General features: G+C 43.8%; 1 protein-coding gene across 4 annotated transcripts in view; it reads right to left on the bottom strand.

Moving 5' to 3' along the window:
- LOC101464025 (uncharacterized) overlaps positions 1-13,505 on the bottom strand; it is a 14,488-nt gene extending 983 nt beyond the window's left edge. Inside the window, exons 1-4 of one of the 4 annotated variants that reach the window (XM_076888450.1) lie at positions 13,222-13,505; positions 7,489-7,594; positions 4,673-6,193; positions 1-1,156 (exon numbers count right to left, since the gene is read on the bottom strand). The exon at positions 1-1,156 is cut by the window's left edge and continues 983 nt beyond it. In XM_076888450.1, coding sequence (XP_076744565.1) covers positions 581-1,156; positions 4,673-6,193; positions 7,489-7,506 — 2,115 coding nt within the window. In that variant the 5' untranslated portion in view covers positions 7,507-7,594; positions 13,222-13,505 and the 3' untranslated portion in view covers positions 1-580. Of the gene's footprint in view, positions 1,160-4,672; positions 6,194-7,488; positions 7,755-10,918; positions 11,097-13,221 lie in introns of those variants that run through there. The other 3 variants (XM_076888447.1, XM_076888449.1, XM_076888448.1) reach the window with 3 other exon arrangements.
- Positions 13,506-14,616: the final 1,111 nt, after the last annotated feature.

Raw genomic sequence — 14,616 nt, forward strand, 5'->3', positions numbered from 1 at the left:
TTAAAATATAAAAGATTTTAAAGATCTTATTTTTTCATAAATTTCAGGTCAGAATTTTCAGTAAGCTGCAGGAACCCTGTTCAGTGTCAGAACAGCCAAGTCTCCTCTGATAAACCTCCATCTGTGTCACTGAGAACATTTGTCATGTCAGTTTTTGGTTTGATATACAGGAAATGACATCATGGATCAAACTCTTTGTCATTAAACTATTTCTTTATTTAACATTTCAAATTTTGTATTAACTGTTGAAGGATTTCATAACACAAACAACCTGAACAAAAAAAAAAAAAAAAAAAAAAAAACACCCAACAAAAACACATGGATCAAAATACATTCAATAAAAACATAATAAGAGGAAACAGATTTTTTGATTCAACTGCTGGAACAAAGCTAACCACTCAACACCAACACTACAGTAGAACAGTTTAGAAAGCTTAAAATGTAACAAGAGGCACATTTTCATTCATAGCTGCCTCATCAGATCTTTACAGGAGATTCACTGTGAACTCTGTGGAGCCTGATCTCAAGGGTTTTAAGTCTGACCCTGAAACCAGACGAGGATCTTTCTGTCTCTGCAGCTTCACAGAGATGGGAGTGATTTCAGTCCTGCATGATCACGCTGATGTTTGCACAGAGCAGACAATGTGGTGAATATTTTGGCACATTGGTAACAGTGAAAGAGTTTATTAGTAACGTGGGATCGTTTGTGTTTGGAGTATGAACTGAAATTCCTGAAGCTCTTGTCACACTGGTCACAGCTGTAGTTTCCTTCCATGTGTGTCCGTTCATGACAGTTACGATTAGCTGATTGTGGAAAGCTTTTGTCACAGTGTCTGCACTTGTATGGTTTCTCTCCTGTGTGGACGCGTTTGTGTCTTTTAAGCTCACCTGCAGAGGTGTAGGATGACCCACACTGATCACAGAGATGCTTTTTGACCCCACTGTGAAAGAGTTCGTGTCGTTTTAAGTCACGTTTTGTGGGGAAGCCTTTCCCACATTCTTTGCAGTAGTTCATTTTGTCTCCAGTGTGTCTACGTTGATGTAGTTTTAGGGCATTTGAATGACTGAAAGTTTTTCCACAAAGGTCACAACGAAAGTCTTTCCCACCACCACAGCGACGACAGGGTTGAGAACTGGATCCATCTGTGTCGCTCTGCTTCTAAACAAAGACACAAAGACACAGTGTAAGTCAGTCCTTCAACATTTTCATCCTGAACGTCGCCTGAAATAAAGAGCATCTCTGCAGACGTCCAATTACATTTTACTCCTTCAGTTAACAGTTTACTGGGCTATACAAACACACACTGTGGTACCACACCCTTGTGAGCATCAGTTGAACAGTATTGTATCTAACCAGATTCTTACTCTCGGTGGCATTACCTTGGCCTCCAGTAACACTGTGGGGAACTTTGGACTCATTTTGGACCAGGACAAATTCTGTCGCCTCTTTGGTGACATCTGCTGTTCACAATATGTAGAGCAGCTTGAATCTACAAATTATGAAGTGCTTCCTTGTAATTACCCACGCTGCAGAGCTCAGTCCCGTCGACTGAGTTTTATAGAGTGGGCAATTATAAGGAAACACTTCAGTAACTTCCAGTAACGCTGTGAGGAACCTTGGAGTCATTTTGACCAGGACATGTCCTTCAATGCACATTAAGCAATTCATTATTATCAAGAAGTCCTAAAAACTCACTGAAAAGCCTTCAGTTAATCCGAAATGCTGCAGCAAGAGTCCTGACAGGGACTAGAAAGAGAGAGCATATTTCTCCTTCATTGGCTTCCCTTCATTGGCTTCCTGTTTAATCCAGAATTGAATTCAAAATCCGGTCTTGAATAATCAGGCCCAATCTTATTTTAATGACCTTGTAGTACCATATCACCCTGTTAGAGCACTTTGCTCTCGCACTGCAGCCTTACTTGTTGTTCCTACAGTATTTAAAAGTAGAATGGGAGGCAGATCGTTCGGTTTCAGGCCCCTCTTCTGTGTAACCAACTTCCAGTTTGGATTCAGGAGACAGACACTAGCTCTACTTTTAAGATTAGGCTTAAAACTTTCCTTTTTGCTAAAGCATATAGTTAGGGCTGGACCAGGTGACCCTGAATCCTCCCTTAGTTATGCTGCAATAGACATAGGCTGCCGGGGGATTCCCATGATGCATTGAGTTTTTCCTTTCCAGTCACCTTTCTCACTCACTATGTATTAACAGACCTCTCTGCATCGAATCATATCTGTTATTAACCTCTGTCTCTCTTCCACAGCATGTCTTTTATCCTGTCTTCCTTCTCTCACCCCAACCGGTCGCAGCAGATGGCCGCCCCTCCCTGAGCCTGGTTCTGCCGGAGGTTTCTTCCTGTTAAAAGGGAGTTTTTCCTTCCCACAGTCGTCAAAGTGCTTGCACATAGAGGGTCATATGATTGTTGGGCTTTTCTCTGTATGTACTATTGTAGGGCAGGGGTCGGCAACCGTAGGCACGTGTGCCACAGTTGGCACACGAAGGGTTAACTGATGGCACGACCAATGCTGGACTGGCCATCGGGCATTTGCTCGGTGGCCCGGTGACTTTTTTTCCCCTTTGTAACGGTATAAACAATGAAAGGTGGTGGATTGGCCAGATGCTGTAAAAATAACTCAGTTGTTTGGTGGTGGCTGTGGCGGAGCTTCCTCAGATTCAGTAAAATTAGCAAGTGGTGGAGGCCAGCGGGTGGATGAGGGAAAGGGGAGGCAGGAGGAGGAGACACCCGAGGCGGCCGCCGGTCCGAGTGTCAGGTGACCTGAACTTCAGGTAAGAAGTTATGACCTGCAGTCTATCTTGGTCAGATATAAACCAAGTTTAGGTGGAGTTTATTTTCGTTGTGCTGACTTTTTACAGTCAGTTACAATAACTCGTACTGCGTGCTAGCTAGCATGACGGAGTTCCTATACAGCTGGGTGGGTGCTTTGATGTTAGTGATACCATAGTGAACTGTATTTTATTCATAAGGTTAGTTAGTAGAGTTGCCTGTAAAAAGACGAATCGTCCCTCATTCAGAGAAATTATTACGCGTTTCGTATTAAGGTGAAAAGGAACAGAGTTTGTCCCGAACTTCAGCTAGAAAGAAAAAAAGACACAAAGATTGATTTATTCTGTCTTTACGCTGCACAGCTGCCTCTTCTTCTCTCATTCTCTCCCTCCCTCTCCTGTTGCTACTGATCAATGATCAGCTGATCAGCTTTCCTCTCTTGTTTGTTTATCGCCCACTTTGCGCCAGAGAGGGGAAACCAGCGGATGTCGCGCTAAACAACAGCAGCACGTTTAAGCTCGATCAGCTGTTGTTAGAATTTATTTAATATTACTTTCTAGTATCAGCTAATGTTTGCAGGAGCCACAGCTGTAAAAGCTGCTGGTCATGATGTCGGTTTGGATATGTGGTGAGAGGGAAACATGCAGATGAAACCAGGAGATGTCCTTACTGAATCATCAGAGCTGAACAGGTGATGGAGAAACAGGTTTACCTTTTAGGTGACATGAATGAGTTGAAGTTATGAACTGTTTCTGAGAGACAAATAACACCAGGATCCTTTTCTAAGTAACTGACAGCTGGTAACTGTGCAGGGGCGGGTCTAGCAAAGTTTTGCCAGGGGGGCCAGGTGGGGCATTAACAGGGAAAGGGGGGCACAAAGAAATATTTTCTTATTCTCATTTAAAATGTCTGGCTGTTATTAAATAATTATCTGAAGCTTACAACCAAAGTTTTTATCTGACATGAAATGTATAGAAGCAGCTGGAATCCATAGATGTGCGTGTTCACGGAGCTTGCATTGTCACCTGCTGGACACTACCTGACAAGTTTAACTGTCTTCAGAACATTGCAGAGGCCTTGTTGACAGTATTTGGTTCTACATATCTGTGTGAGCAGATTTTCTCTCACATGAAGAGTGTCCTCACGTAGCCGTCTGAATGCTGGACACTGGGAGACCTGTGTCTCCGAGTGGGAGACCAGAGATCACATTAGCATGTGTATCTCTGTATTAACAAACATGCCATATTGGCCCAGTTTATTTTTCTTATCATTGTTGTGAGGAGACCATAAATAGCATTTGTATTTTCTGTATTTGCTGTTGTGGAGTTCTTGTTATGGATAAAAAGTGTCTTTTTTTTTGTTTCAAAATAGCTGCTAACTATTCGCTGATAGCTGTCAACATCTGTGAACAAATATAATTCTATAAAGTTGTTCTATGTAGTGTGTAACTGTTAATATAGAGCGTTATTAAATTTATTGCTAATACAATCATATGGCACACTGACTTCTGAGGAAATTTTAAATGGCACTGGCCATCAGAAAGGTTGCCTAAATCTGTTGTAGGGTCTACCTTACAATATAAAGTACCTTGAGGCAACTACTGTTGTGATTTGGCGCTATATAAATAAAACTGAATTGAATACCATGAAACTACGTGAATTTTAAATAACACCATATCAGTTTTCAGCACTTTCAGTTTAGTTTTTTAGGATCATTTAAACAAAAATGATAACTAAAATGAAAATCTGAATAATCACACAACACCGTCTCTCCATTCTGTAGAACTCTGCTTATTAAATTGTGTTAGCAACATGCTAACACGGTTTAATGAGCAGAGTTGTTCCAAACAGTCAGGCTAAAATGACACGATAAAAATATAAAAACATACCTCACAGTAACTGCACTTGTAGAGTCTCTTTCTGGTGTGGATCTGTTGGTGTAGTCTCAGGTAATGTGGAGCTTTAAAAGTCTTCTCACACAGATCACACTTATAAGGTAGTTCCTCAGAGTGGGTAAACATGTGACGTTGTAACTTTGCGTCTGTTGTAAACTCTTTGCCACACTGTTGACAGCTGTACACATCATGTCCGGTGTGAATGCGTAGGTGTGTATTTCGGCTCTGTTTCAGGCTGAAAGATTTTCCACAAATGTCACAGCTGTATGCTTTAATTCCAGAGTGGGTAACTAGATGACTCTGTAAGTGGCCACTTTGAGTAAAAGCTCTGCCACACTGATCACAGCTGTACGCTTTAACTCCACTGTGGATGACTTGGTGTTTTTTTAGACCATTCTTCCGAGAAAAAGTGTGTCCACACTCGTCACAGCTGAACGGTCTCTCTCCAGTGTGGATGACCTGATGGTTTTCTAGTGAAGCCTTCCTAAGAAAATCCTTCCCACACTCGTCACAGCTGTACGCTTTAACTCCACTGTGGACGAGTTGGTGTTTTTTTAGACTACCCTTCCAGGAAAAACTCTTTCCACACTCGTCACAGCTGTATGGTTTAACTCCACTATGGAAGAGCTGGTGTGCTTTTAAGCTTCCAAACCGGGTAAAAGACTTTCCACAGTCATCACAGCTGAACGGTCTCTCTCCAGTGTGGATGAGTTGGTGGGTTTTTAGTGAATCCTTCCTAGTAAAATCTTTCCCACACTCATCACAGCTGTACGCTTTAACTCCACTGTGGATGAGTTGGTGTTTTTTTAGACTATCCTTCCAGGAAAAAGTCTGTCCACACTCGTCACAGCTGAACGGTCTCTCTCCAGTGTGGATGAGTTGGTGGGTTTTTAGACTATCCTTCCAGGAAAAAGTGTGTCCACACTCGTCACAGCTGAACGGTCTCTCTCCAGTGTGGATGACCTGATGGTTTTCTAGTGAAGCCTTCCTAAGAAAATCCTTCCCACACTCGTCACAGCTGTACGCTTTAACTCCACTGTGGACGAGTTGGTGTTTTTTTAGACTACCCTTCCAGGAAAAACTCTTTCCACACTCGTCACAGCTGTATGGTTTAACTCCACTATGGAAGAGCTGGTGTGCTTTTAAGCTTCCAAACCGGGTAAAAGACTTTCCACAGTCATCACAGCTGAACGGTCTCTCTCCAGTGTGGATGAGTTGGTGGGTTTTTAGTGAATCCTTCCTAGTAAAATCTTTCCCACACTCATCACAGCTGTACGCTTTAACTCCACTGTGGATGAGTTGGTGTTTTTTTAGACTATCCTTCCAGGAAAAAGTCTGTCCACACTCGTCACAGCTGAACGGTCTCTCTCCAGTGTGGATGAGTTGGTGGGTTTTTAGTGAATCCTTCTTAGTAAAATCTTTCCCACACTCATCACAGGTGTATTTCTTCTCCCCCTTTGTTCTGTGAGGTTTGTCGGCCTCCTGAGAGCGCTGACTTCTCGCTCCATGTTGGTCCTGCAGTGACAGAGATACAAACACAGGCAGTGAGTGAAATGTAGGGCTGGGCATCATCACTGATTTCGATTCAGGGAAATTTTGCCTCAGACAGTCAGAAATATTAGAATTCTGATCACTATGTACTTATCAGTACATATCTGTATTTTATATTTCTAAAATGAAAGCTGACATGTGTGAGACTTCATCAGAGGTGTAAGCAGCACAGCAGATGCCTTTGTGTCAAAGTAACTGAGGATAAAACAGAAAAACATGAAGGAGAATTTTCTGGCCTGGGTTTAAAAATATTCTGCAGTGGATCAAACACGAAAGAAAACCATTAATCAACATATGAACATTACCTGATGCTGCTGAAGTGAAGCAGAGCAAAGTTACAGAGGTTTTATTACAGACACGGCTAAACGTTTTGCATAATTTAAAAAAGTTTACATTTGTTCTGTATTGAACAGCAGAAATTAGGCTTTGTTGCTCGAAGGGAAAAAACAAAAAACAGCACCCGACAGAGCTGTAAACAATGGAGAGAGAGAATTCTGCTGGTTTAATAAATTTTATTTTGGAGAGAGACAAAACCGGCAGCTTCAGAATCTAGCGCCGAAAAAGACGTAAACACAAAGAGCGGACCGGCGAACGCATCAGAATCAGTGAGCTGCCGGCTTTCAGCCCCGATGGCACGGACGTCTTTGTTTACGTCTTTGTGCAGAATCCGTGCACCTGCTCTCATTTACTGTTTTAGCCGTTTGGTGGTTGTTGAAATTTTCTGAGGTTTAACCTGAGATTGTAGCGTTTTCAGGATTTTAATCAATTGATATCATGTTATCCAAGCTACAATCAATTTTAATTGATAAAACCCTCCCCGATTGAAATGCAGTCGTGAAACAAACTGTCATTACTTGAAGCTTTTCAACAGTCCTCTTTGGTGACATCTGCTGGTCAAAATATGAAGAGCAGCTTGAATCTACAAATTATAATGAAGCGCTTCATTATGTTTAGTATCATGTGACAGTTCTGTCTGATATCAGGCTACTGTTGTGTTGCTTTGCACATGTATTTTCTGTGTGATTGAAAAGGTTTTGAAATTTCATTAATAAATAATTTTGATGAATATCCTTATTTAAACATGTGCTGTGGTGTGGTTTCTCTTTGCTTGTGACTTCTTGATGTTTGTAAACATAATAGATGTAAAATAAAAAAAAACATAGTACATAATAAAATACAACACAGTCATATAACAGGTTGGGAGGATGAGAGTTTTAGACGTGACTGATTATTTGGTGAAACTGTGATATTTTCCTCACCTTCTGTGTTGAGCTCATTGTTTCCTCTGTAGTGACTCAGCTGAACCCAGATGGCTGAAAATGTTCCTCTGCTGCTCCGTCAGACTCTTCTCCTCCTGCTGATCAGCTGGGACACAAAACAGATCTTTGTTAGGCTCCACACTGCACTGAAGAGTCAAAGTGTCTCATATGTTCATCTGACAACACAAAGTACAAATTTCACTCTGATTGCTTGTAGAAATCTTGTGAGACGTGTTGTGCTGCAAAGTGTCTCATATGTGTCCTGTTTATTTTCTGCGCTTTTGGTCACTCAGACCACATCACTTTCTCCAGAGATCAACTGCTAAACATCAGGCAGTCGCCTCACTATAGTTCTTATCCATTTTTCACAAACCCGGAAAGTTTTTTGGAGATTTTAGTTGGAGGCGCAGCAGCTCTCTGTGGCTCCTGGAGAAGATGTAGACAGGGCAGTCGCGCTGGTGCGCTGGTGAAACTACGTCGGCGAGGATTCCGCACGGCACTCCCCTCCATTCACCTCACGAATCTCCGCTCTCTTCCAAACAAAGTCGATGAACTACTGCTCTTAAAGCGGACTAACAAGGGCTTTGCACGCTCTGCTGCCCTCTGCTTCACTGAAACCTGGCTCGGTGAGCGAGTCCCAGACGCTGTCTTAAATCTGCCGGGCTTCCAACTTCACCGGACGGACCGCGAAACAGAGCTCTCAAGGAAAACAAAGGGTGGTGGAGTCTGCTTCTACATTAATGAAGGTTGGTGTACTGATGTCACAGTGTTACAGAAACACTGCAGCCCACACTTGGAAAGTTTTTTCATCAACTGTAAACCTTTTTATTCACCGCGGGAGTTGTCTTCCTTCATGCTGGTCAGAGTTTACATCCCTCCACAGGCCAACGCGAACAACGCACTGTGCAAGCTGGCTGACCAGATTACTACCCTGGAGAGGAAATTCCCGGATTCCTTTACAATTATTCTTGGGGATTTTAACAGAGCAAACCTAAACTACGAACTCCCTAAATACAGACAGCATACTGTATAAACTGCCCCATCAAGGACAACATCATACTGGATCACTGTTACACCACTCTAAAAGATGCCTATCGCTCTGTGCCCCGGGCAGCTTTGGGACATTCTGATCACTGCATGGTCCATTTTATTCCAGTTTATAGGCAAAAACTCAAACGTGCGAAAACTGAAGAAGTGGACTAACGCAGCAAAGCAGGAACTGCAGGACTGTTTTGACTCCACTAATTGGACTGTTTTTGAAGCTGCATCTGAGAACCTAGATAAGCTCACGGACACTGTGACATCATACATCAGTTTCTGTGAAGACGTGTGTGTGCGCCACAAAGACCTTTTGCACATACAACAACAATAAACCATGGTTCACTGCTAAACTCCAACATCTTCGTAAGGCCAAGGAGGACGCCTACAGAAGTGGTGACAGGGCCCTGTACAAGCAAGCTAGGAACACACTGACCAAGGAGATCAAAGCAGCTAAAAGGATCTACTCCCAGAAGCTGGAAGAACGGCTCTCAGTCAACGACCCAGCGTCAGTGTGGAGGGGCCTGCAGGAAATCACCAGACGCCCCCCACCCACTATTGAAGGAAACAAAGACCTGGCCAACGAGTTAAACACTTTCTACTGCAGGTTTGAGACGGACAGACTCCCACGCCCCACCCTCCCCTCCCCAGGGACATTGCTTCAGACATTGACCCCCAACACACCTTCCACCTCTCCCCCCCTTCACCCTCCCCAATCCAGACCCAACGACCACCCCCACCCTCCCCAATCCAGACCCAACGACCACCACCACCCTCTCCAATCCAGACTCAACCACCTCCACCACACCTCTCACCCCCCTTTCTTCCTCCCTGAAACTAAGAATACACACTCAGGATGTGAGCCGACTATTCCAGAAACAGAAGCCCAGGAAAGCCCCCGGACCAGACGGTGTCTCACCCTCCTTTCTCAAAACCTGTGCTGAACAGCTGGCTCCCATCTTTACTCGCATCTTCAACACATCCCTGGAGCTGTGTGAAGTTCCCTCCTGCTTCAAACGCTCCACCATCATCCCTGTTCCCAAGAAACCCACCATCACAGGACTGAATGACTACAGACCTGTCGCCTTGACGTCTGTGGTCATGAAATCCTTCGAACGACTAGTGTTAGCCCATCTGAAAGACATTACAGACCACCAGCTGGACCCTCTGCAGTTTGCCTACCAGGCAAACAGGTTGGTGGATGATGCAGTGAACATGGGGCTGCATTACATCCTGCAACACCTCGACCGCCCGGGAACTTATGCCAGGGTCCTGTTGCCAGGGTCCTGTTTGTGGACTTTAGTTCGGCTTTTAACACCATTGTGCCTGAACTTCTCTCCTCCAAACTCTCCCAGCTCAGCGTGTCTCCAGCTACCTGTCAGTGGATCACCAGCTTCCTGACAGACAGAAAGCAGCAAGTGAGGCTGGGGGAGATCACCTCTGAAACCCGGTCCCTCAGTATTGGTGCCCTCAAGGATGTGTCCTCTCACCACTACTGTTCTCCCTCTACACTAACGACTGCACCTCCAAGAACTCGGCTGTCAAACTCCTAAAGTTTGCAGATGACACCACTGTCATTGGCCTCATTCAGGATGGTGATGAGTCTGCATACCGGCAGGAAGTTGAGCGGCTGGTACTCTGGTGCAGTCAGCACAATCTGGAGCTGAACACTCTTAAAACTGTAGAGATGACAGTGGACTTCAGGAGACATCCCTCAACTCTGCTCCCCCTCACCATATCAGACAGCCCTGTGTCAACTGCGAAGATCTTCAAGTTCCTGGGTACAACCATCTCCCAGGACCTGAAGTGGGAGACCAACATCAACTCCATCCTCAAAAAGACCCAGCAGAGGATGTACTTCCTGAGACAACTGGGGAAGTACAGTCTTCCACAGGAGCTGCTGATCCAGTTCTACACTGCGGTCATTGAGTCTGTCCTGTGCTCCTCCATCACAGTCTGGTATGGAGCAGCCACTAAACAGGACAAGAGCAGACTGCAGCGGACTGTACGGGCAGCAGAAAGGATCATCAGCGCCCCCCTGCCCTCCATCCAGGATCTGTACCTCTCAAGAACCAGGAAATGGGCAGGGAAAAATCATCACAGACCCCTCACACCCTGGACACAGACTTTTTGATCTGCTGCCCTCTGGCAGACGGTACAGAAGCCTGCAGACCAGGACCACCCGACATAGGAACAGTTTCTTTCCCCTCGCCATCTCCCTCCTAAACAGTTGACCTGTCACACTGCTCCCACTGCCAGACTGCAACTGCACCTTATGTACATTCTGCAGTATTCATTCCACCTCACTTCATTTCTGTATTTTATGTATATAAGTTTAGATTAGTTATTTATAGTTTGTTTACACAGCTTTGTGTATGTATGTGTGATTTACATTGCTGTGCTTGAGAGCCTCCATCTACCGGAACCAAATTCCTTGTATGTGTCTGCACATATACTTGGCCAATAAACACGATTCTGATTCTGATGTTCATCTGACAACACAAAGTACAAATTTCACTCTGATTGGTTGTAGAAATCTTGTGAGACTAGACATGGAGAAGCTGCATTCAGCTTTTATGCTCCATATATCTGGAACAAACTCCCAGAAAGCCTCAGACCAGCTGAAACACTCAGTTTATTTAAATCCAAGTTGCAGACTCACCTGTTCTCAGCTGCATTTGAATAAAGCACCAAATCTGCACGGTTTTACTTTTAAGCTTAAATTTCAAAACCTACATTTTAACTACTGATTTTATGTACTGCCCCCCCCCCCCCTTTTTAAATCATGCTTTTTATTTTTTTGTTTTTTAATGTCTCTGAAAAGCACTTTGAATCAACTTGCTGTTGAATTGTGCTATATAAATAAACTTGCCTTGCCTATAGAAAGAAAACTGAACAGAACATCTGAATTCACTTGATGCTAAACATTCATTTCATAGAATAGTTTTTGTTGACATCTTCCTGTGCATCACTTTACAGCAGTCAGACTCATTAAAATGAGACTTTGTAGGAGTTCACTTCCTCTCATGTGTTCATCCACAGCAGCTGGACAATAAAGTTTATTGTGACCCTGATACTGCAGCAGATCGCTCTCATCCATTTCCTGTTATCACTTCAAATAGAAATCAGGCTGTAGAGTGTCAAACTCTGGCCCGCGCGCCAAATTTGGCCCGCAGCCCAATTACATTTGGCCCGCAAAACCATAGGCTTTGGAGCGTGATGTCATGGTAGGGGGCGTGGTCATGATTTTTCGTTGAGCTGCCATCTTAGTAGGCGAAACAAATGGCTACAGGAGTGAAAGCACACGGAAACATCAGCTATGGCTCGTACTTGCTGTGTTGTCAGTTGCAATGTTAGATCCCAAGATCGGGAAGGGAATAACCTGGAAAATGGGCTCTTTTTATCGTTTCCCCTCCTGGAAGCAACGTGAGGAATCTCACGTATCTGATGTAACCAAACGAAGACATCAAGCTTGGATAGCAGTGGTGAGACGAGCTGATATCGAGTTCTCTGCCATCGTTTTTTGTTGGTGTGCTCTCCACATTTTCATTCCGGTAATTTCTAAAGAAATTCATATTGCTCTTTATAGGCTTTTCGACGGCCCGAACACGGACACACTGTCGGAGCTTAGCGATTCTGATGTGTCGGCTCCGCTCTGTGTTTACGTCTTTTTTGCGCTGATTCTGAGCTGCAGGTTTTGTCTCTCTCCAACCAAGATTCACCGAGCCAGCAGCAAAGGAGCAGCAAACTGCGCTTCACATTTGATCAATGTCGTCATGAATTCCCTCTGACTTTTGCTGTTTTGCTTCCACCACGATAAAAATCACACTTCCTGCACAGCTCTCTCTCTGATGAAGTCTCACATGTATCAGTACTGATAAATGATCAGAATTATAATATTTCTGACTGTCTGAGGCTAAATTGAATCGAATCAAGTCTTTGAGAACCGGAATCGAATGGATTATAGAAATCAGTGATGATACCCAGCCCTAGTGAGCAGCCTAGGCCTGAGAGAAGTGGATGTAGCTGTGGATGAAAAGAACTATTGATAACTTTTTTGTTAAGTTAAGGCCTGATCCTTCTGAAATTCATAGCCAGTGCTCGGAAAAAGCACAGTGTATCCAGGAAACACATTATATGCTGCAATAAATGCACTGCCCAAGTGTCCCCTCTCCCCACTGTCTTTCAGCAGCAGACAGCAGCAAACAGGTCGTCAGAGGAGCCGAAATGATGATTAAGTTTAACATTTTCTACAATATTGACAAAGCACTTTAAGCACAAGTTTGTTAGTTAATAATTTAGAAATGAATATTGTCTGTATGGACTCCCCCCCCCAAAGAAAGTGCACATGTAAAACTGCGGTGTTAAGCGATGCGGTTGAAAAATTTGAGTGCGCCTAACTTTTGTGCCGGTGTTGTGCCCAAAAGTGATTGTCTGCCAGAAAGTGATTGCCGTCCGCGGGAGCGCGCGCAGCTGCTTAAAGCTGCAGCGCCCGGATTACTTCCGTTGCCAGCTACTTCCGTGCAACTGATATAACGTGGGGGGAAAAAAAACCCCAAACACATTTATGCCTTTGTTATTAGGCAAAGGTATGCATTTATGGAGCTTTAATTTTTAAAGTTAGGCGTACCGGTGCGCCCATGTCAAAAAGTTAGTCTAGAGCCCTGCTCACAGTAAAGTTAGCTCGGTGCTTACCTTTAGATGAGCCCACAAACCGAGAGAAACTCCGTGATGAAGTTGTGGCTACGTTCACACGTACACGGGTATTTTGAAAACGGAGATTTCAAAATAGTCACAGTCACAGTGTGATGCCAAAATAGGACCACACCTTTGACGCTGCGTTTTTCACGTTTTCCTCGTGCACACGTAAACACAAAAACGGACTTTTCGAAAGTATCCACCCTGGCAGGCGTTTTTCAGTGTCCGAAAACGCCGTTTACTAGTGATGGGACGTTCTGTATCGAGGCTTCGAAGCTTGTGTCCAGTAATGGAGGGGGCGTTTCCGTGATGCGCGTATCGAGGCTTGCTTCATTTATGGGAGGAGCTGAAAATGATGACGTCCGAAGCCTCGCTGCCCGGCTGTACCACGTGACTGGTTCATGAAGTGGTTCGAACTTTGCCGCGAGATATGACAGCGATATAAACCCCTCAGACTTCATTCAAAAATGTGGGTGTTTGATGGAGAGTTGCGGTTAGTGAGAGTTTGGAGACCGTTTGGAGGTTTATGAGAGTGAGGAGAGAAAGTCAGGAGAGAATGGAGCCAGCTAAGAAGAGGAGGATGTCCTCCCCTGTGTGGGAACATTTTGATCTTATTCCTCCCAACAAGGTATGTAAATTTCTACAGAAGATGTATTTTCATGATACTGATGGTGCAATACAATTTATGTTAAGCTGTCTGTACTTTTGTACAAGGTGAAGTGTTTGCTATGTGCCAGGGAGCTGGGATATAACAACAACACCTCATCCATGCTTAGGCACTACAGAGCTTTGCATGAGAATAAGGGGGACACCGATTGTGGAGCAAGACCAGGTGAGCCATCAAATGCAATGATAATATAGGATGCAGTAATGTTACTAAATGATATAACAATATTATACAACTGTTATAAGTTACGTGTGTGATATTTATATTTGTGCTTTGTCTTTATTGTCTTTCCTCAGAGAACAATCTCAAATAGATGAAGACCTGGTCAGCATGGTGATTGAGGACTTCCAGCCATTTAGCATTGTGGAGGACAAAGGATTCAAAAGATTTGTTAAATCATTAAATCCCAGCTATGTTCTCCCCACTAAAAAGGTCATAAAAGCAGTGAAAATTTAGTTTTTACAGAATAAAATGTGAACAGGCAGTGTGTAGCTGTCCATACCTCAACGTTACAAAAGCACAACTACTGTCCACACCCCAACCACACCTCACCTCACAGTAAATGATCATTTCCATTTTAAGCATTTCCAAATAATCATTTTCCATACTGCCAGTATAAATATACACAGTATACTGCCATCACTACAATATACATGTTTTACACACTCCTTTTGTTGTTGACATTTACAGGCTGTGTGCAAAATGCCACACTCTTCAAATTCATG

The sequence above is a fragment of the Maylandia zebra genome, linkage group LG9, assembly GCF_041146795.1.
Source record: "Maylandia zebra isolate NMK-2024a linkage group LG9, Mzebra_GT3a, whole genome shotgun sequence".
NCBI lineage: Eukaryota > Metazoa > Chordata > Actinopteri > Cichliformes > Cichlidae > Maylandia > Maylandia zebra.